This window comes from Centroberyx gerrardi, chromosome 8 (genome assembly GCF_048128805.1).
Source record: "Centroberyx gerrardi isolate f3 chromosome 8, fCenGer3.hap1.cur.20231027, whole genome shotgun sequence".
NCBI lineage: Eukaryota > Metazoa > Chordata > Actinopteri > Beryciformes > Berycidae > Centroberyx > Centroberyx gerrardi.
Window position 1 is genome coordinate 2,363,124 of NC_136004.1, and position 24,007 is coordinate 2,387,130.

At 39.5% G+C, this 24,007-nt stretch overlaps 1 protein-coding gene across 2 annotated transcripts in view; it reads left to right on the forward strand.

The window, feature by feature from the left end:
- The window catches only part of parp8 (poly (ADP-ribose) polymerase family, member 8), a 79,304-nt gene that overhangs the window by 22,927 nt on the left and 32,370 nt on the right, over positions 1–24,007 (forward strand). For both annotated transcript variants that reach the window (XM_071915176.2, XM_071915177.2), the window contains exons 4-13: positions 322–411; positions 4,870–4,940; positions 5,127–5,195; positions 11,988–12,082; positions 14,147–14,207; positions 15,219–15,309; positions 15,509–15,575; positions 17,333–17,461; positions 17,902–18,553; positions 20,497–20,550. In XM_071915176.2, the coding sequence (XP_071771277.1) occupies positions 322–411; positions 4,870–4,940; positions 5,127–5,195; positions 11,988–12,082; positions 14,147–14,207; positions 15,219–15,309; positions 15,509–15,575; positions 17,333–17,461; positions 17,902–18,553; positions 20,497–20,550 (1,379 nt within the window). The remainder of the gene's footprint in view (positions 1–321; positions 412–4,869; positions 4,941–5,126; positions 5,196–11,987; positions 12,083–14,146; positions 14,208–15,218; positions 15,310–15,508; positions 15,576–17,332; positions 17,462–17,901; positions 18,554–20,496; positions 20,551–24,007) is intronic.

The following is a 24,007-nucleotide window of genomic DNA, read 5'->3' on the forward strand; positions in this document are numbered from 1 at the left end:
ACAGTAAATTGATTACAGCTGTAATTTGTGAACAAAATAAGTAAAAAGTATAAACAGAAATAAATTATTTAAGTAAAGAGAAAATCTTTGTGTATCCATGTAATTAATTTTTCCACACAAATATAAATATATTTATTTAAATAATAAAAATAAAAATAAAAAGAATTGATGCTGGATTATTATATATATGAGATGGACGCAATAGCATGTGTGTAAGTGTAAAATAAAGTCAAATTGTTGTTACACAATGCCTTGCTTAGTTACAGTGAGTCACTATCATACTCGTTCAAAACTATTTCCTTTTGCCTGTTTTCATTGCAGACAACACGTATGTGTCAAACTCTGAAAATGATGATGAAGTTTTAATCACAACAGATCCGATTCCTGTCATTTTTCATCAAATTGCAACAGGTAAGCTTGTGCACTCAAATGTTGGTCATCCTTGGGATGCTGTATTGTGGAGGGGTTAGGTTTATCAATATTTTGTGGCTGAAAAAGTTAGTGGTTTTTCTATATATATTTGCTATATATACTGATAGCAGCTATGGTAACATATCCATTGGGATTGACCTTTTCTGCTTTCCATCAGAAAGGAATGTCAAGTAAATGCAATGTATCTCAAAATTGTTCTGACTGTGAAAACTAAGGTCATTTAACAGTTAGTGGCCGGGCTCATCAGAAATGACATTGAGTTTTTATTTTAAAAATTGTGTTGTACGTACATACTGTAGTAATGAACTGCCTTTCATCTCACTTTTAGCCATCTTTTTGTATGAGGCATTTTCTGCTGTTGGACTAAGATGGCCTCTATTTTACTAAAATGACATACAAAATAAAGGAAGCTATTAAACTTAGGCTCTTCAAAATGCAGCTCTAAAAATAAAAAAATCCCCAGTCATATAATGACATTTCCTAAGGAACTAGGGCTGCATTCCAAATCATTCACCAGTACCTGTAATAAGCTTAAATGAAATTCTTTTTCATATTTTCTAATCCACTTTTGCACATATTTCCAAAACAGAGCCACCCTTGGGCAAAACCAAAATAAATGCTCACATATTTTCATTTCCTCATCACAGAATGTGCATGTTGAACTTTGGTTAATACCCCAGACAAAGAACATTTTTCTTGTGGGCAAAATTGTATGTAGTTTAAAGCGAAAGTATTGCAGGGACCTCTGTACAGTGTTTTCATGCTTTCATCATACTAATAACTCTATACCATGGTATAGGGACATCCAACAATTCCTCCCAACTATTATGTTATCTGGGCTAGCTATTAGCTTTTGTCTTTTAAGATAGAAAAAATAAATTACCTTATGATTTTCTTTTACCTGCTAGCCATTTATGTTTTTTCATATGTGTATATATACAAGATTTTTTCCAAGATTTTTTTTTTTGTTGCTACTGACTAGCTAAGCGTTAGCTTGCCGCCATTGTGGCTAGCTAGTTAACAAGTGCCTACAACATGATTTAAACCATGTTTAATTGGAAGAGGGACATTAAGGGCCTGGGCATTTGTTTATTGACAGGGAAAATTAAATGAAAAGGTCAGTCAAATATTCTAAGCTTTTATTGTACAAACTTTCAAAACTAGTGCTCACCATCAAATCCATACATTCAGCACGGTCAGTGGGCCTGGCTCTAGTTTTTATTTTAAAAAGCCTCTCATCTCACAGTAGCACCACAAGTACTATTCACAGCCCAAGAATATCTGTTCTAGTGATGGTAAAGTTCAAACAAGGCCAGGTTGTGTGCAGCTGGAGAAGTCTGAACAAAATTACATCTGCTAAGCTGGCAACTGCAATAGGTTTGTCACAAAGGGCTTTACAGATCATCAAAGAACATAAATACAAATAAAATGAGAGAACAAACCACACATTTTTAAGATATGAGGCCTGAGCATATGGGCTCTGTTTTCATGATAGTGCATGGTGTGTGGCGGGGGGGTGGAGAGGTGCAGTAGGGGGTGTGTCTGTAGTGTGTCTGTGAATCAAGCAGCGCAGCGCAACTTTTGTGTCAAGTATTACCGGGATTTGTGCTTGCGTTGCCCACCTGTTCAAACCACGTCCAAAGCACATGCCACAAAGGCGCAGTTGTGTTCTGTGCTATTTTCGTGGCCTTGCCGAGCGATGCTCGCATGAACAGATCCTATTTAAAAGTTTGCCAACCCTTTTTGTGGATGATATGTTGGCCAATTTGACTATAAATTCCACAAGCAGGAAAAAAAATGAGATGCATTTTCATTTTGTGGTTGTGGTGTGAATGATTGTCATCCAACATAGAACTGTCAGTGTGTGCCCTGAGGCGCAGAGTGGGGATTGTGGAGGCAGCCGCACCCTCTGCCTACGGGAGGGGGTTATCCACCAGCCAGTCTCCAACAAACTGTCCCTGCAGTTCGCCACCAGCTATGTTTGGCTCTTTGTCTAATATCGAACCGTTTCCTACATTGGGCAGCTAGGACCAGAGACAAAACTAAGGTCATTTAACACTTAATGACCGGGTTCATCTACTAGGACTTCTCCTAGGACCAGAGAAACATGTTAACCAAATGTGTTATCTCCTTCCAAGCTAATTAGTGGTTCAAGCACATAGTACTGAACCACTACGGTTTATTATTATTATTATTACTAATAGTCAAAATATCTGACTGAGGTCAAATATACTTAATCATAGATATATGTATAAATTATATAGATATATGTAGTGTAATCAAACCTAACAGCCAGGAAATATCTCTATCTCGTGGCTTATTACATAATGGCTTAATAAGATAATTTGAGCTATTGTGTGTGTACCTCCATTTGTAACATGTAAATTTGACCATACAGCAAGATTTTTAATATTCAGCCAATTGCGTTAAGCAAATACAAAGTATTAAAAAATGGCCATTACTTAATGATGGTTTGCTCGATTACTATGAAAGTTGGTAAAGAACTTTCTGTTGTATTTACAATTAGCATAACTTGTTTACTACTAATGCCAATGGCTCAAGTTTGTCTCAACTGCTGTTAGTGCTTGAACCACAGAATCACTGCTTGCGGCCATATTTTAATTTAAGGTGCTGTATATTAGGGCTGGGCCGGTTTCCGGTTTAACCGGTTTGATACGGTGTACAAGCTTACACTAGTTTAATTTTCTACACACCGACTGTACCAGCATTTGTCATTATGAAATGGTCTGGCAACTTAAAAAGTACCCTATGCCTACATCAGCTAACTGCGGCAACGCTAAATATATTAATTTGTATTGCATTATCGAAATAACATGATAAATATGATGTATTCGTTATAAATAGAGTTAATTTGCCAGCTTGTACCCTTTCACACCCAGATCACTACTGCTTTTGTTGCTAAGCAACGCAGGACACACACTAGAGTTTGTTACACTGTTCAGCTGTGAAGATGGCGCGAACTATAGAATAAGTTTTAAAAATATCTTCTTTGTTTGAGAGCGCGCTAAGACAGTGGAAGCTATACCTACAGCTACTGGTAATTCAAACCAGTCTTGCAGTCCTGCAGGCCAGGAGAAGACATCACGTCTCCAACGGCACTGCAATCTACAAGCAAGGGCTAGTCCAACTTTCGAGTCCAAGTGATGTTTTAAAAAAAACAAAAAAACATCTGTATATACTGTATAAATAAATACGTATATATATATATATATATATACACGTTTACTGAGGCTGTGCCCTCCCCCACTTGTCAGGTCTACGGTTTCCTACCCATTTGGTTTTGGAGCATATGGGGTGGGTTTTCAGTGGCTTTTGGGCTGCAAAATTTGTCTGACGGCAGCCCCTTCCACACATACTGATGATGTATTCTTCCTTATCCCACCCCACTTTCAACTGCACCGCAGTTGTGCCATGTGCCTTTCGCCACAAAATTACCAAGAATCAGTTGCCACACCCCGTACACTCACGCTAGAGCCGTATGTGTATGAGCTCGCATGTGTGTGCATGCGATTTTCGTTGATGATGATTTCATACTACAGGAGTCAATGGATGTTTAAAATGTTAATATCAAACCTGTTACGAAAAATTTGTTATGAAATTTTTTGAATGTCCCTGATGTCTTTGTAGCTAGTTCAGGGAAATATGCAATTGAATTGATTCTGATTGAATCATTAACCCCATCACACTTCAAGAAAATTAATCTTGACCATTTTACTCTCCCAAAATCTGCCATGTTTGAGCTGGGGACAAAATTGAGATTTTAAACAATAGTACGTTTACACATGGGGATATATTTTTTTGGGTGACAGGTGCACAGGAGAAGACCTACACGTTTTATTTGAAATGAAAACATGTCATTGAGAACTCAAATACAATGTTTTGGTCCTATGATATCATTGAGTAAATGTTTAAATTGATTCAAGTGCAAAAGTTTCTTTGCACACCGGATCTACTAACATGTCGCAATTCCTGGTGCAGCGCAAAAGCAATTGTGGGTGCAACTGGTACCGCCAGCACAAGGTATTTACTAAAATAGGGCACGCAAATAAGCAGAGGCGCAGATAATTAATTCTTGTGTATTTCACTGTAACGGATCACAATATTTGCCAAAGGATTGTGTTGTTAATTAACGTGCCTCTGTGCACAAACTCCACAGCAGCTGAGCTTTGTGTAAGCTTGAGAATTTAGAGCATGCATATCGTCTAAGGCTTGGTGATTTTTCCGTAAACAATGCCATTAATACACTGTCATTTCAGTGTGTCTCGAATGTCAGCGAATGTTCTTTTGTCTCACTTCAACATTTCCTTACCCAACATCTCTTCCTGAAAAGTAACAAGCAAGGGAATAATAATGTCATGAAACTGTGAGTCTTGCTGTTTTGAATTGACTTGCCTCCTCATTATGGGTTTTCAACAGAGATAAAGCTAAATAATGATGCCGCTAGCTGCCAGTCCATCAGATCCAAACTTCAGATAGACAAAAATCAGGTAGGATGGATTATGACCATTATGTTGAAAGAATGCATGGTGGCTGGTGTCAGTATCTAATGATAAATCCACAAAATTTCTACTGTGCTGATATGTTGTGAATGTACTTCTGTTATAAAGATATTGGGAGTTGAAACTGATCATGGTTCAGTTGGATCTGCACTAACTCTTGTTGTATTTATTCAGTGTCATTATGCCATAGAGGAAGATTCTGAGGGAGACAATGACTCTGAGGAGTTCTACTATGGAGGTCAGGTAAGAAACAGTCCCTCTACTCCAACAGCATACTGAGATACTATTCATGGCATAATCTGTATTCATAATAGATTAGTGATACAGGTAAGCAGATAGGGCAAGTACAAAACAGGCTGTTCTCTATTTTACTATAACATTGGCAAGTATTTGATGGTCCCATATTCTACACTTTCCAGTGTTTTTTATGTCTTGAGGTCCATTAAAAGCTGCCTGTGTGGTGTCATGTACCAAAAACACTCTCAATCAATTTTTACACATTAATTTTCCAGCATCTCTCTGAGCCTTACCAAGAACAGGCTGTTTCTGTTGCTGTGCCTTTAAGGCTCATTAATATGAGCCCTCTGTTCTGATTGGCTAACCGTTTCAAGAGTGAAACGTGAGACACCGCAGACACGGCAGCTACAGACAGAAAGAGGCAGGGAAAACTCTTCGGTAATAAACAATGACAACCACTCAACCACTTTGAAAAAACACTTTGTTAGCCTATTATTTCTTACAAAAATGATAATGATCATGGCAGTGTTTTGATAAGGGCATCACTTCAGATTTAGACCAAGAATTTAAGTGATTAATGAAGGTTTGTTTTGTTGCAGGGGCGGATCTAGAGAAATATTCATGGGGTGGCAAGAGGGTGGCATGGAGATTTTAAGGGGTGGCAGAAATATATATATGCTGATTTAATCACAAACAATCACATATATAAATATTTGCTTGGAAAAGCCCCCAAATGAAGATATCTTAACTCAAAAACATTACATTATTGTGGCACATGAGTAAAGCATTGAATAGAAATATCTAAAGGTGGCATTAGAAATAAATAAATTGTTTTATTTCCAAATCTTCAGACATTTTTCCAAATACATGTCTTTTTTCATTGAACATAAGCCCATCACTTAGCCTAAAATGTGGCCAGAACAGTTTTTTTTTAAATAATTTAACATACACCTATCACTTAGCCTAAAATGTGGCCATAACAGATCATTAAATTATATTAATTTAAGTTTTTTGACGCATTTAATCTAAAAATTAATCTAAATTAATGCGTTAAATTTGACAGCCCTAATATATATATACAGTATATCTATATATATAGATATATCTATATATACACAAAATCATGGTTTTGGATGTTCCAAAACTAAAACCAACTAGAAGGGCACTCGGAGAGCGCAGACCTCTGCCAAGGTTCGTGCCATTATTGCTTGTTCGTGAGTCGGATCCGGATCCGCTCCAAAATTTAATGGGTTCTTCCTTGGCCCATGCTACACCCTTCCACAAAGTTTCATGAAAATCGGGCCAGTAGTTTTTCCGTACTCCTGCTAACAGACAAACAAACAGACAAACAAACAAACAAACGGCACCGAAAACATAACCTCCTTGGCGGAGGTAATAAAAGGACAAGGACAAAACCAATAAAAATGAGAGACTAAAAGTTAGGGCCACCTTTAATCCCTCTCTGCAGCCTAAAAGCCAGGCCAAAGCATGGCTAAAACCCATTGAATTATCTGTGTATGAAATGCACTATATAAAAAAAGCTGACTTGCCTTACCACAAAATACTGTCTTTTGCACTATTAGACCAGCAGGGGCCACCAAATCTATGCAAAGACTGCTGCAATAGGTATGTTAAATAACAAGTAAGTCTCATTTGTATTTGTCAGGCGATTGTAGAAATAATATGAGTTATTCCTATCAGCTAGCTCAAGTCCAACTTGAGTGCAATAGTCAGTTTATTCACAGTTAGACATTTCATTCACTTACATTCAGTTTCTCTTCCCTACTTCCACAGCTACAATATATCAAAAAGTGGCTCGACTATACACTACTGTAAGGTCAACTAACAAGTTACTTTCATAGAAAATAAGGCTGAACAAGTAATCAAAATACTATCAAAATCACAATATGGCCAAATGGAACACCCAAAAAAAAAATCACAGGAGCTTCAGTTGTTTGATAAAGGTAAAATAGCAGACAGAAGAATACCATTATAACTCAAGTATTGTGGTGCTACAGAGATGCCCTGGCCTACAAATCGTATTCTCCAGACTTAAGACACAACTTAAAACATGTTTGTTTGGGGCAGACCCCAGCAAAAAAAAAAAAAAAATCACATCATCAGCATTTTAACAGTTTTTTTTAGTGAACATGAAAATTATGATGCAAAAATCAGGCCTATCATTTCCATTCACTTCCATCCAGTTGCAATTTCTGTCAAAAATTGCAATATGATTTTTTTGACCATATCATTCTGCCCAAATAGAAAGGACACAAGGATGTATATTACACATATCCATGACTTTGGTGTAATATTCTTTCCAGAAAAAAGGCTTATATTAGCGAGCAGAGCCAGTGCAGCATGAAGTTGGCATGAACCTATAAGAGCTGAATGCAGCGATTACCATGTTGTTCAGCAAAACGCCTCACAAACTTATTTAGATCCAAAGCTTTAGTGCGTTTTGATTCAATGCTGAGTAGAGCCAAACTTGATAATCTATTCTCTGTCATAGTAGACCGCAAATAATTCTTTATGATCCTATGAGTTGAAAAACTCATAGGACACACGCGCAACACACGCTGCACTGCTCACTGGTAATACTACAGCTATTTTGCTCATCGACCTCATTCCTTCACCGTATGGTCTGCCGAATGGACAGCCGTTATCATCTTCTTCTTCCTGCCGTTATTGTTGTGTCACAGATGAAGTCGCTCTGAATGCATATGAACAGCTCCTGCTGGGGAGTGGTAGGAGTCTACGGGGAGCGTCATCTCTTGCTGCATTCACTTGCACTCGGACATCGGAGTTTCCCTCTTGTAAATTTCCGACCAGCCACAACTTTTCATATATATATTTTTGAATTAGATTGTCCAAAACTGGGGTGGCAAGGCATTTTTTAGGGGTGGCAGCTGCCACCCCATGCCACCCCGGTAGATCCGCCGCTGTTTTGCTGATCTCCAACTGGCCTTCTGAGGCATACAGTTCTTCATAAAACTCTTTAAAAATATGGTTAATTTCATTGTGACTAGTAGTGAGCTTGTCTTTTTTATCTTTGACACTGACAATTTGACGTGCAGCCTCCCTAGACTTTAATTGACTGGCCAACAGTTTACCTGCCTTATCACCTGACTCATACCATTTTTGTTTGAGTCTAAAGAGAGACTACTCCGCTTTTTTGGAAAATATTGAATTAAGCTCATATTTAGCTTTGACCAGATCAGACAGACAAGAGTCCTTTGGGTTAGTCCAGTATTCTCGTTCCAATCTTTTGGCTTCATTCTCATACTTTAAGATCTTTTCCTGGTTTAATTTCTTAAGAGTGGCAGTACGTTGGATTAGGCCCCCTCGATATAGGCTTTAAAAGCCTCCCAGATGTAAATTTGTTTTGTTTAAAAAACTCATTGTGTCACTGTGTGTGTTTTTAGGTACTCACAAAATGCTTTATCTTGTAAGACACTAGTGTTCATACACCACATTTTAGACCTCTGTGTTTTTACTCCAGCAGTCAATTTGAGAATGAACAGAGTGCCTATTAGAAAAAAAGGTGTAATCACGGCCAGTTGGATTGAGTAACCTCCAGATATCATAAAGGCCATTGTCCTTACAAGTGATTTAATTGCTTCTTGAGTTTTGGAGGGTCTAATAATTCCAGACTTGGATTTATCTAAGAAAACATCAATCACCTGGTTGTAGTCGCCACCCAAGATTGTTGGGAGATCCTCAAATTCTGTAAGAACTTAAGGTGTATCCCTAAATAAGCACAGTAGCATGTCTTTAACATCCAGTCCATTATACCAGAACCCTTCTCCACCCCTTCTGGGACACCCTTAATCCTGATTGAATTTCGTCTGCTGTAGTTCTCTTGATATTGTAGCCTTTGTCCGAGTTTTGCGATAGTACTCATGTTAGTGACTTTGCCATTTAGCCTAGCATTGTCATCTTCCAGTTGAGAAATTCTCTTCTCAGTCTCATCAGTTCTGCTTTAGAGCGCATTCACATCGGTTTTAAGTGAGTCCATCACCCCTTTGATTGAGCAGCAACATCCCAGATTACCTTATCCATTTTTGTTTCAAGGTTCCTATTCATCTTGCGGATTTCGCACCGCACCGGGCTATCCTCACTGCTTTCTGTGTTGTTCTCCAGGGCATTAACATTAGCGAAGTTAGCTTGTTTAGGTGAACTTGCCATTTCTTTTCTTGTAGGAGGCACTGAAAACTTTTGAGTGTTTCTAAGTCGTCTAGTCATGTGCACTAGTCCGTCAGACGATGTTTGGAGGGTCAGATCAGATAAAATGACTGGAAAAGATTATGTTAATCTAGTTGGGGCGGCAGCTTCTCAAGAACGCTGTTAACCTCGCCACATTGCCACCGGAAGTCTCTCCAACATTTACTATTCTGATGCTACAAGCTGCAGCTAATGGAAAATGCTACCACTAATGAACTAGACTAAACACAAATCAAGTAACGTAATCGGAGTATGGAGTTGTATTAAATGTGGCGATTATGGCCGATCAAGCTGGCAGAAGGCAGAACACATGAACCGACACAGGATGTTGGAACAAGACGCCAAATGCGGACAAACGACGCGATTACAATCCACACACACACTGGACAGGAGCAACGCCATTGTCTGCCCACTGATTTAAATCGCCATGATTTCTTTCCCTTCTGTACCCCCACTGTCTGTCGGCAGCCGGCTATGCACTGACAAGTGAAGCTAATTTGCTAGGTTTACGTTAAATAGCTTAGTCGCTGTACAGGTAGCTGACTACATAAATAGACTTTGCCATTACACATAACCACAGATATAAACCACACTGGTCCTAACAAAAAATTAAAGCTAAAGTTAAAAGCTTCGGTAACACAATTTGAGACCCTTATTGGTATTTCACTTACATGTGTAGGAGAAAGAAAGCCAGCTCTATGTCGGTCTTAAACCTCTTCAGCTCCCGTCTATCTCTCCGACAAGTGAACGGCGGTCTGGTCAGTCTGACGCTGTGCTTTGTCACGCTCCTTCGTAGCTCTTTTAGCCTCTTATAGAACTAGTGCTGGGTGCCGATGGGTCTGTGGGGCTCCTGGGGTTTGGTGACCGGAGTCTCCGGTCTGCTGCGCTCCGGGGGGCCGGGGAACGGGTACTTCAAGCCGATCGATCCGTGGGGCTACCGAGAGCTCCGGGTCTCGCGCTCCCCTCCCTCTCCTTTTTAGCTCTTTTAGCCTCTTCTGTTATAGGTTTTCTGTTTTGTTTTGTTGCAGAGGGTCCATCAGTCAGAGTCCTGTCTTCCATGTTACCACTATCTGCCATATTGATTAGCTTCACGTTGTTCAATCTAAGCAACTAGTCTGTATTCAAACTGCCTCTGTTATCTTCCTGGTTTGGTTGAGGCGCCATCTTTCTGCCGTAAGTCAGTACGGCCGGTTGGCGTGGTCCGGGGACAGAGAGAATGAACAAACTGAAAGCAACACATAGACTAAACCAATTTTCTCCGCGATGATCTCATTTTTCTACTGACAAACTTTTATGGTATCAAAATTAATTGGAGGATGATATAATCAGATACAAATTCTACACGTAGGGGCTTGAGGTATTTTACATTTTAGCCATTTCACTGATGTTCTTATGTAGGTGCAATGGAATAAGCTTATTCTAATTCCTGGATAAGAGCAAGCGAAGGAGTACAAGATTGAAAGTCACAATAGATGTAACAAATATTTCTGCGTCCCTAGGTTGATCACTGCACAATTTTCTGTGCTGAATGACTGGTAATAGCTGATACTGGAGCCAACTCTATGATTTGTTGGCTTGTGGCAATTCTCATTACACCATGCCCTTTCATGGAGTCATCATGCAAATTCATTGTTCGTTCTACTTTCGGAGAGCCATTTTGCCAGTAAGATCTGATGTTAAGTGTGGAATTGATCTACTACCCAGCTAAAAAATGCAAAGCGACACCTGTACCGAGCGCAAACTCTTGATTTCATTGCAGAATTTTCCAAAATACTCAGTAAGCTCATCAAGCATTATGTATATTTAATATTTTCATGAGGTATCCATGGAAAAAGACTATGGCTCACTACTGGAAAGACAGTTGTATCATGGGAATGAATGTCCCTGCTACTGACTTCTTGTGGTCCTGTATTGCTATTCCCATTGAGTTATTACTGCAAATTCATTAAGACATAAGCTCATTTTGCACTTATTAAAGTCACACAGTGTGACTTTGCACCAGTAATGTTTTAATTTTGTTCTGAGATCTATTGTACCTTGTTGACTGTTAGAAAGAATTCAGGAGCAACTGATCAAATAGCACAACTAATATGAACACAAATCCCTATACAAAACATGCTTGTCAATATTTCACTGTGTATTCAGATATGCAGTGAAAATCATAAGTAATGGGCCAGTGAAGTGAAATTGGTTACTTTTACTGCATACAAAACCTTGAATTCTGTCCCCCCCAATTTCAGGTGAGCATAAGTATTGGATCAAACTAATTTAAAGCAAATTAAAATTGTAAATTGCAGGTTAAGTTAGTATGTGGTCGCATCACCCTAACAACACCCCAGCAATAGTTGCTTCAAGTCTGTGACTCAGCATCAACAAACTCTTGACATTTTGCTTTGAGATGCTCTGCCAAGGCGTAACTGCAGCCTATTCATATTTTGATCCTGATTATAAATTTCATGTGTAGCAGCAAACATGGCCAATTTTACTTAATTGTCCCAAAGTACTGATGGTTTTCATTGTATGCTCTCCTAGTGTAGGTCAGTATGTCAGCTGACCTTTTTGTCTCTATCATAGGTGAACTTTGATGGCGAGCTCCACAAGCATCCCCAGCTGGAGGCAGATCTTCAGGCTGTGAGGGATTTGTACGGACCTCATGCAGTATCTCTCAGGTAAGGCCTGTATGACATGCCTCTCCATCTCTTACTTCTCCTCTTGAACTTTATTTACTCAGAAGAGGTTTGCTGAACATGCATGCATTGTTGCACTGCACATATAGACTGACATACCTGGGAGATACCTAATTCAGGCTTCTAACTGTTATCTGTTGAACAGCTCCACTAGAGTGGTTGGGGAGTGCCTTGCTGAAGGGTACATGATTATTGGGCGGTTGATGAGTGGTTACCAGTGACACCCATTAACTTACCTCACACAGGTTTTCCCAACTGGTCAAAGGATTTAAACTATAATAACTTTTCAAAAAACAGAGTTTACAAAGTGCTTTACAGAGAAAATAAAAACAGACAGAAAGACAAAAGTACAATCAGTTAAAAGCCAAAACATAAAAATGTGTCTTGAGACACATTTGACCCAAATTTAAGTTTGGGTCAAAGATGACCCCGAAATAGTAGCCTCCTGGTCACCAGCTGGCATTACTAAACTTGAGGCTACCAAGCCATATTCTTACCTTAGACAACACAAAAAATGTGATAAAGCATTCATAAAGCATCTTGGCAGATGTTTACAGGTTTCACCAGGTTGTTATGGCCCTGGCAAACTTCTCATTTATTGAATAGCTTATATTATATGAACAAAACATCTACCTTTAGGCTAGGATGTAGAAGTTAAAAATTGTCTAGTAAATCAAATGCGTCTGCCACCCTTGTCCTTGTCCTTATGACATGCTGGACATGCTATGTGGTTGCCACCCCAGCAATGGTAGCTGCTAGATATCCCACACACTACTGCATCTCCCTTGCTGTGTAGCTGCTGCAGGAGATGGATAGGCCAGTTCTTATAGGCTTCCAGAGGCTACCAGGATGATTGCATATGGAAACAGGACCATGGGTCTCTGGTTGTATCTGCAGCAGCTTCCCAACATGTGCACATATATACACTGTGTGTTGATAGGCATGGTATCTGTATGCACAGTATGGCATATACATACATAGAGCAGTATAACAGATTAATACAACTGTACTTCAAACTCACTGTACTATGGTGTGCAGAGCCTTTCCCCAGCTCTCCTGTTCAGTTCTAAATGACAATTGGATCTCAGAGGGCTGCTGTGTGACTCATGACTGGAGAACAAGGCATTGTCTGGGGGTGGAGGGTGTCCATGTGGGCAGATGTGTTCAAATATTAAAGGCCTGACTCATGATGCTGAGATCCCTTAGGATGGAAAATGGCTTGTAGATCACTAAAGGCAGTGATACACAAGTGGACTTGTCAGTGCTCACTGGAACATTTTTGCTTTAGGGTGACACATAGGGAAATGTTGTCATCAGTAAACATTTCAATATTTGACTCTTTGGCTCACTGTTGCATTGTCCATTTACACTGGCAGAAGAATGTGTGTATAAAAGGAGTGGGTGATTTGTTGTAATGTCAAAGAGTCAAAGGATAGTGTTCAACAAACAGTACATCAGCCGATCCCAGTACTGATCCCAGTACTACTCAAATAATAGTACTTTATGCCGCATATTATTTGCCTGTTATGAAAGAATTAAGTGGGGCTGCAGTTAGTTTGACCAAAATATGCACTGAAAACTGTGCAACAATCCTCAATGGAATAAAATAAAATAATAATAATAATAATGATGTTAATAATATAATAGAAAATTAGCAGAATGTTCTTTTTAATAAACTGCAACATTTCAGCATTTTCATGTTGGTTTTCCTTCCACTGTCAAGCCAGCCACAATAAAAATATCAACTTCCGGTGGCAAAATCTCAGAATAAAACCCATATTGACAAACAAATGTTGTAGTACTCAAGTAAATATATTTAAGGGAGAATTTATAGTGAAAAAAAAAGTATTTATATTTATATTTATATCAACATTACTCGATTATTCTTTTTTGCAAAAGTGACAGTGAAAGACTTTAATGGTGAATAGTGATTATTGTTAAGCTTGTTTTGCATATTCTGTGAGTCATTATCACCCAGCAGCACTTCAAGAAGTATGATTTTAGGGTGGAAAGTTTAATGTTGATCATATTTCTGTCATTCTACAGGGAATATGGTGCAATCGATGATGTGGACATTGATCTGCACATTGATGTCAGTTTCCTAGATGTGAGTACGGCACTCTTTGTTGGTTTTTAATACTCATGGAAGTGGATGAGAGAATTGGCTGATCCGACTATGAGCTTGGTGTTAATTTGTTTCAGGGCAAATATATTTTAATATCATAATATACCTTTCAGCTTTTTTGAAATAGGTTTTGAATTCTGTGTAAATGATCTTGCTTGCACTGTCAAATTATTTGCATTAAATTTGTATTATTGTCGCAATACAATTTTCTGATAATGATCAGAGTATGTGATGAAGATACTGAACATTTCAATTGGTTTAATTTCCTTGTTTTATTGGTATTACACCTTGAAAATCCCATTCATTTAAACTGACATTTTTAGAATATCCTACGACACAATTGCATCACAATTGCTTATCTTTAATTGACATACCTCCCTAAACAATTGCTTAAAGTGATATTACTTTTTCTGAATTCAAACAAAATGTCATCTTACAAAACCTACCATTTTCATTTTTAGTCCACCTATATTAAGAGGCGGCCATGAATGCTCAACCAACACAGGTGGCCTATCACCAAAGGGTGGTTGTCAGACATGGCAGAGGTCTGTGCTCTACAGAGCACATTTTCTAGTTAATAGTGATTTGCTAGGGGAAGACATGAATACTGATGCTGACAGCAGATTCCCAGGGCAGTTAATGTTGGCGGCTGCTGAACTCTCCATTTATCTAATGTAGTAGCTAATCAGACTAGGACAAATCCAGTCTTCTCCTCAGGGGGACAGGAGACAGGTAAGGGTGGGTGGTCTAGGGAAGAGGGGGCAGTTGGTTTAAGCCTGACCTTTGGATTGGGTGTTGCACCATTTCATGCAGGCAACGTAGTATAAGACCCCAGTGGAGACTCCACTCCACAAGATTGCATCCTTCCATTCCTGGGTACCATTCTAGTAACTACCCAGAGAAAAGTCTAGAACTGCCCTTTGCTACATCATCTACAAAGACATGTTCTTTATCTTATGTCCACCTTTATGTTATTCTCAACCTTGACATTAGGAAGAAATTGCGCTGGCATGGGATGTGATTAGGCGAGAGCCTGTTATCGTGCGGCTTCACTGCTCGCTAACCCAGTACCTGAATGGAACAGGTAAGACACAAATGACTAAATGTTTAATTCTGGCTCCTAGTTTTGAAAGATTAAATCAATTAATGGGTGTTTTTTTCTCTGTATGCTTGCATTGGGCATTTCATCATGTACAACCTACAACATGCATAACTATGTGTGTGTGTGTGTGTGTGTGTGTGTGTGTGTGTGTGTGTGTGTGTGTATGTGTGGTGTTATTCAGTCCCAACGGTTGATGTTTTCCAGGTGTCAACAAAAGACAGGTTTGGGCTGGGACATCAGCTGAAAAAGTGAGGGGAAATACAATTTTAAGGTTTAATCATAAGTGTGCATCTTGATCGCTTTTCTGTGGAAGCCCTGTAAGGCAAGGGGAAAAAAAACTTTTTGCGGGCAAAAGTTTATCTCATTCAGACGAGTTAAGAAGTAATTTGGACAAGTTACTAAGTTGTTCGGGCGACTTAAGTCATTTGGATGAGTTACTCAGTTGTTCGGACGAGTTACAAAATCGTTTGGATGACTTAACTCATCCAGACTACTAATTAAGTCGTTCAAATTACTTACTAAATCATTCCCCCAGCAAGTCGTTTAAACGGCTTAGCACTGGCATGGAGTAGGACCTATCTGGACCTCGCAGAGCTCCAAGTGACCAGTCTGAGTCTGGCAACTGTGCTGCCGAGGCTATAAGCTTGTCAAAGGAAAAGTGCATTTACAAGCAAATTCAAGAATGCTTATGTAGCCTAGTCTTTAAATGCCTTATGAAAACAAACTCAATATCATGATTTTGTCTTAGGAAGATTAAGATTGATAGTCCGAACATGCCATATGACAAACCCAGATCTTTTTTTTTTTTTTTGGGACTTTTCGCCTGTTTCATCACAGACTTAGTAACTCGTCCAAACGACTTATTAAGTTGTCTAAACGACTTAGTAACTCGTCCAAATGAGATAAACTTAAATCATAAATAAATCATCTTGCCTTTCACATTTCAGTGTTCTTCACATCTTTTTTTCAGTAAGGTACCTTCAGTAGCCAGTTTATTAGGTACACCCATCTAGTAGGTGGTCTGCTGCTGCTACAACCATTTGTGATGAGGGCCAACAGTTTGTGTGTTTTGAGACACTGTTTTGCATACAACCATTGCACTGTTGCAATGGTTTTTTTTCTTCTTTTTTTCCCACAGCGCAGCCGAGGGCATCACGAGGCAAATTCAGGGCGGGCAGGCAGGCAGGCAGGCAGGCAGGCAGGCAGGTAGGCAGGTAGGTAGGTAGTCAGTCAGTCAGTCAGTCAGTCAGTCAGTCAGTCAGTCAGTCAGGTAACGCTTAGATGATGCGCTTTGTCAGATGGCCTCTATGTATCTGTTGCATCTGAGTCACTGGAAATGGTGCTGGGCACTGTTGATCATACCATGCTCAAAGTTTCTTTGGTCCCTTATTCTGCCCTTTCTTATGGTCAGTTGACATCTCATGGCCACAGCCACTTGACTCACTGTAGTATTGCATTTTGGTGAATAGGATGGTGTACCTAATAAACTGGCTACTGAGTGTATGAAAGATGCTAAGTATGCTAAGAGTGTAGATTTTTCATCTTATTCACTAATAAATGTATGCAAATTGAGTTGTGGTGGAAACAAGCCCTTGAATCTTTTCAAGGGCAAGCAAATGCTGTGTCTTCCAGCAGTGATAACAGCAATGAATGGCCAAACCCTTCGCGCAAAGTCATTATGCCACCTTTCAAAAGGGAAAGGGGGTTGGTGTTGCGAAATGCTAGTGAATTGGGTGCAATCTTCATTTGCATGGCCTCACCTATAAATAATATTATGTGGGCAAAATAATGACATTTACATATAATTTATACATGCATGACCATGACAGTTGCAAAGATGCTTTATTTTTTGACTAGCACTATTAGGCAGCTTTCCACTTACTGTGCATGGTTAGTGAATAACATGGCATTCTGATTTTGTCATTTTGGTGATATAGCTTGCTCTCATCCCTGCACAGACCTTAAATGAGTGAATCTGCCTTATTCTTTCTTTTTTTTACATCAGGATCATGCAAACCTTTGTCACCCAGCAGTGGAAGCACCAGAGTAAAGAGAAGCTCAACTGCCTACACAGCAAAAAGCAGAATGACAAGAAAGTCAAATCTCCGCTGCACATTTTCTCAACTCTCCGCAGGTTAGAGACTAACGGCTCCACTGGTACAGAAGAATGTTATTTTTTTTGGCAGAGAGATGCAAAATACAAATTTCCCCTTCAATGAAATGTTCACTTATACTCAGGCTAAGAGATTCTGGTTATCTCACTGCAGTTTTCTCAATTTACAACTATCTTGTTATTTAAGACAATTATACTTGTGTCAAGATATAAGTTTCAATATATGTTCTAATGAATATATATTTTTTTTAATAAAAATGAAAATGCAACATAAAAACAATAGATGAGGATGACACTGTACGTGAACTTTCAGTGCTATGAAACTTTACTTTGTAATATGTATTTTAGCTGTACACCCCTTAAATTTTACGCAGCATAAGCCATTACAGTTTGGTTTAACATGGTGATGTCAAGATTATTTACAGTAGAATTACATGTTTTATTCTTGGGCTCTACCCCAGATCTCCCAGCTATCCTCCTCCTGGCTGTGTTAAGAATAAAAAGAAGCTTAAGCATGAGCAGGATGGTGTGTCCAAGTCCCATCGCCTGCTTCGTAGGACCTGCTCCAATACTGTCAAACAAACGGAGGTGGATGGTTGCAGCCCTAGCTCTAGCAAGTCGGCCCACAAGCTCCTTGCCCACTCCCTGTCTGGTGACCCTCGCATGGAGACAGCCGCCCCGATGCCTCTCAAAACCCACCGCCTCCTGGGTCGCCCCTGTTCCACGGTGGTCAAACCTGAAGCCAGCCCTGCGACACTCAGGGCGCCCCATAAACTCCTTCCCCGCTCGTGCTCGAGTGACCCTCACTGTGACCACACTAGTGGGGGTGTAAGTGTGGGTGGGATAAGTGGGGGCATTAGCACAAGTCTCGGGGTTGGAGGAGGTGGGTTGAAGACCCATAGACTACTGAGCAGGTCGTGCTCCGGTTCTATTAGAACTGAGGAGATGGATGGACTGAAGCACCACCACCGGCTGCTCAGCAGGTCTTACTCCAGCAGCACCAAGATAGGTAAAGCAGACATCTTCAAGGACCCAATGCCTGAAGTTAGGCGGCTCTCTCTTACCTCAGGGCTTATCGGCATCTTGGCCCCATCACTCGCCACGCCGCCAATGGTAAGTAACCACTACATCAGGGAAATTTAAATTCAGGTGTATGTGTCCCCTCTTTGGTTGTTGATTGCTGAACTAATTAATGGACCACTTACTCAACAGTTCCCGATTTCCAGTGTGTTAGGTTTGATTGACAGGCACACAATAAAAAAAGAGGCCCATTTCTATTCCTTTTCTAATGCTGGTTGGTTGGAATGAGAATGAGTTTTGGATCGGACAAAAGTCATGTGACTCCAAAGCAGGAGGAGGCGGGAGGTTTTAAATGTGTGGGAGGACCTGCTATGAACAATGAGGAGGGTGTGCTCGGGCTGAGGCCTGTACTACCAAACCCTCCTGGACTGATAATGAAGCTTGCCCCTGCCTGCCTGTTTTTGTTTTTTTGATTGCCGAGCATTATTCCTCAGAAGAACAGGAGCTGGTCACTCATGGTGAAGCATGCTTGTGCTGGTACTGTTCTCTTGTGCTGGTGAGCTCTTTTACACTCTTCGTCCAACCAGCTTTCGTTTTTTCTCTCTTGTCTCTCATCACATACGTGCGCACACACATCTAGCACATAGGCTACACCTTTTAACGCTGTACCACATCTAAATGGCAGGGTAAATTTAGAATGAAACTACTTTGGGGTTAAGATAAATTTCCAGTAACCCATTTAGTAACCCAACTTTTGCATTGAAGCTGTTCTATAGCCAACAGGTGTGAATGTATGGAAATGAAGAAAAAAAAAACATGCATGCACAGCAAAACCTCCCTGGATAATAGAGGTGCCAGTTTTGATGAACCAATACAAGTATCAAGTACTCGAGTACTGAGTACTCGACTTGAGTCCCAAGAAAATAACAATAACAATAATACAATTGAAAATGAGCAGAATTTTCTTTTTCACAAATGGCAACATTTAAGCACTTTCATGTTGATTTGCCTACCAGTGCCAGCCAGAATGAAAAAAATGATCAAAATAATAGATAAATAAAACCCATATTGATTTTGAGTAATACAAAGTACCTAAGTGAATATACAAAAAGGGGACTCTATTGTAGTCATGAGTCCTGTTCACATCATTAATTTTGCTAAGATTACTTATTCTTTTTTTCCCAAAAAAACCTTATTTTGAAGGCAGAATCGTCTCATGTGGTATTTTTCTATCTCTGGCTGCTTCGGGAGCTGCTCTGACTCCACTCGCAGGACTGCAGGACCTGCAGGACTGCCAGACACTTTAGCTTATATAACATATATAACACATGTTGTTGTTATATATATGTTATATACAGTATGTTATAACATATATAACATATATATATATATATGTATATGCTGCCCATCAAAAGTTTGGGGACACCTAGCTTTTGAAAATGCTTAATAAATGTTAAAGGAACGCTTTTTTTAACCTTATCTCCATATATTGGTCCTCACTAATACATGCTATGAGACGGCACCATGTCTGTCTACTCACTGTGTGTCTCGGAGACAGGCTGTGTGGGAAGTCCCAAAATTCACCTGGGGATTTCCAACTCATAGAAACTACAACGGCTCTCTTTCTGGATTCTCGTCTCCGCCTCAGGCAATGGGCTCTCTTCCTGGACTGCGACCAGGAAGAGAGCGGTTGTAGTTTCTACGAGTTGGAAATCCCCGGCGATGACGTCATCGACTGGTGAATTTTGTTTTCACAATAATACAAGTTATTTCCTTTTATTAATTAGATGCTGCTCAATAAGGTACAGACATGTCTTGTAGAAGTTTGAGTCCAGGATAGAGTGGAGTGTCCGACCTGAATTTGGCTCTTGATGACCATAGTTCACTGGTAACAGTACTTTGGTAAAATAGTGCTACCTGTCCAGATTATTTTGTTCTTGGTGATGTTTCTTTTCTGTCATAAACTTTTGCCTTTGTTCTTCTTCATTGGTATGAGCTGATTGGCTAACGCCATTTGATCTTCCTTTCTTTTGTAGCCAAACAATGGTGCCAAATCCATTCCAATCAGAGATAAAGGCTTTCTTGTCCAGGTAAATATTTAACTTCATCTCACATGCCTTTCTTCTGTCTGTACTAACAACTACAATATGCTTTGTAAGACATCTTGCAATTCCAGAAGTGATACATATTATTACAGCTGTTCACTCTCAACGGAAGGATGGACTCTGAAGATGAACCTCTGTTTCTGTAAAAAAAACATACAAAACTTTTATTTCAAGCAAGCAAAAAATGTATTTCAAACAAAAGTCTTTTCAGGCCATCACTCATTAGGACAGCTTATTCTAGTGACATCAGCTCATGATCAGTCCTGCTGGGGCCAGTTGCATAAAGATAGTTTAAGACTAGTCTAAGCCTTAGACTGGTCTAAGATTCTCAGTTTAGGTTAGTCTAATTTAGACTTTATTTTGCTTAAATATTTAGACTGACTTATTTTGAAGTAGGAAAGTTAGCCACCTTCCCCTGGCTAAACGTGGGTTAAGAACTTTGTCTCTACGGCAATGAGTAGGCCTAACTGTCAGAGTGGGAGGTTTAAATACTGAAGCTGTTTGGTGGCAAATCTTTGGTTTTTGGAAAGAGCCTGAATGAGTCTTTAGAGACAGAAACAACCTGTTAGAGATCTACAACAATCAGGAAGTAGTAGGAACAGGTAAATATAAGTTTCTATAGCAAGTCTGACTTAAGGTCACATTTAAGTCTAAGACTAGGTCTATCTTTATGCAACTGGCCCCAGCAGCTCATCTGCCAGCTTCTAAGGGCTAGGTCACACTAGACATGTCATATAAAATGGTATAAAATGGCAATGTGCTTGGATCAATCAAAGTATTCAGTTACAAATTAGGTGAAAAAAGTCTTTACATTTGTAAATGTAAATTTACATTTGTAATGTAAATTTAAACTGAAGCTTACCGCCCATGGAGCGAGAAATCTATTTAGGGGTTCCAGCTCCAATGGGGAGAACCCCTATTGTTATTGTACTAGTACTTTATTATTATTATTAGGGGTTGAAACCCAGAAGGGGCAGAACACCTATTGTTATTGCACTGGTACTTCATTATTATTATTAATATTATTATTAGGGGGATGGGCATGGCCTGTGATACTTTTGCATATAACTTGGCTGGTGATTGGATGATTGAACTCCTTAGTAATCCTATTTGGAACATTCCTACAAAGCTTCATCCCAAGTAGTGAAAGTAAGACCGAATGGCAACGATAAAAAACATCTCTCATAGACTTTCATTGTATTCATAACTCAGCCACTGAAAACAGTAGAAACTCCATTGAACTTTCTAAATAATCATTATGGCACACTGATCAATTGTATATATTTCAAAATGAAATAAGTTTGAGTTATATGAGACATTGATGCAAATTAGCCTCATTCAATTCCATTGTATTTATAACTCAAGCATTGTTTATAATCTCCATTGCACTTATCAATTGTGTTCACACACATAATCATAGCATTTATACTTTTAAGTTAGGATGGCACAAGAAGTGTGCAAAAGTTTTGCTCTTACACTTTGATGTTTTCTTACCTCTAGCACCTTAGCAAAATATAGTAGTCGAGTGTGCTGTGATCTTCCTACAGATACTTTATAAGTTATAAATACATGTATGTCAATGAGCTGTATCCACTTCCATTGCATACTTAGGCATTGTTTACAGCAGAATATTCATTCCAGTTTATAAGTGCTAAGTATGAGATAAGTGTTTCTTTTCTTCTTCAAAAAGTCATCTTCACTCATATTGGCATAGTGTGCTTGAACCCCTACAATTGCTGCTATATTTATTATTATTCTTTTTCTCCACTAAAAGTATCTGCATCTTAGAAACCATAAACGCTACAGCAACCAAACTTGGCAGAATCTCAAAATCTTCAAAATCTCACCCACTACTCAGGCAACAAAAATTATACCATATCGGCCAGATGGCGGCACTATTACAACAAGCAATAAAATAGGCTATAAATAATCATGGGGTTATGTAAACATTTCAACACATTAAGTAGACTATAAAAGTGGGAAGTATGGGAAAGAAATGGCTTAATGTGAAAATGACTTAACGAGACAAAAAAGATATTTAACATTGATGAAAAAAAGGTTAGAATTGGCAGTGCATGACTTGTTAAAAGAGGTGGCAGGATACAATCATTTTGAAAAATTGGCCAAGTTTTCACAATAAGATGGGTTGCAAGCAGCTTTAACTCAGTCAAGGCAGTACTGAAGGATTTTGCAGTTTTAGCACCCCACTTTCGAAGCACGAGCAAAGATGCTTCACGCCCAAATGTGGAGGGAGCCAAATACAGTGGTCTGCACAAGCATCCTCACAGGCTTGCATGAAAGATGCAATACCTTTCCCTGAAACTCCAGAAGCGCGACACATCCCTGGTGGATGCAAGCCGTCATATCCAGCAGGAGACAGATCAACATAATGCAGTTTTACCAGTCCATCATTGATAACCTTGCTAAACGTCTACCTGACAGTGAGTTGGTACAAATGCTCTAATCCATGGACACGCATTTCTGGCCCAAAAACAGGGAGGATCTCGTTCTGTTTGAGGAACTAGAAATGAGCCGGCTGGCCAAAATCATAGGAGAATCATCAAATTTCAGCCAATTTCTGAATTCAGGGATTGAAAGCTGCAAGGATAGGGATATTGCCATGATAAAACCCTGCAGAGACTCTCGGTGGCAAGTAAAGCTATTCTCTCGCCCTCTTCTAAGTGTGAGAGGGGGTTCTCAACCTGCAGCGACACTGACCTGCTTTTCTTGGACCTCAGTGGTCCTCCACTGGACTCTTGGAATCCTCTCTTGGGATCTCTTTGCCAAATCCTGGATTAAAAAGTTCATCTATGTCATGGACACCACAACTCCGAAAGAAAGCAACTGAAATCAGGTCTATGGTCTATTCTGTCTCCTTAAAGGATAACGCTGGTGTTTTTTAATGCATTGCTTACCGTCAACAAATCCTATGAAAATAACAAAATCAACAATGCGTTTGCTCTACTCCCGTTACTTTCTGACTTCCCTCGCACTGTTTTTAGCTGTCAACCCGGAAGTAATTGACTCCAATTGTAAGCTAAAAACCTTGAAATACAGCTCACAAAGACATAGTTTCAATTTTAAAAATCACTAACTGTTACCACGAAAAGTCAGGCTGTTGTAGTTATTACCAAATCAAATTCAAATGGGAACAAATTCTTCATTACGCCGGGGACTATTTTTGGTGCTACGGAACTACTTTCCTGAGATCGCAAACGTGTTTACAGCCGGCTTATTAAGTTGTTTGAGGAAAAAGTCGGCTGGCCCGGTGCCGATGATGATGAAATATGCTGCCCAGAGCAACGGCATGGCTCTTTGTAGTGTTTTTAATCATTTTTTTAATACAATGGAGTTCTATGGCTGCTGGGACATGGCTTCATTGGGCCCCGGCTACATGAACGAGACTTGTTGGCAAAACAAAATCATTGCTGATTTTGTTATT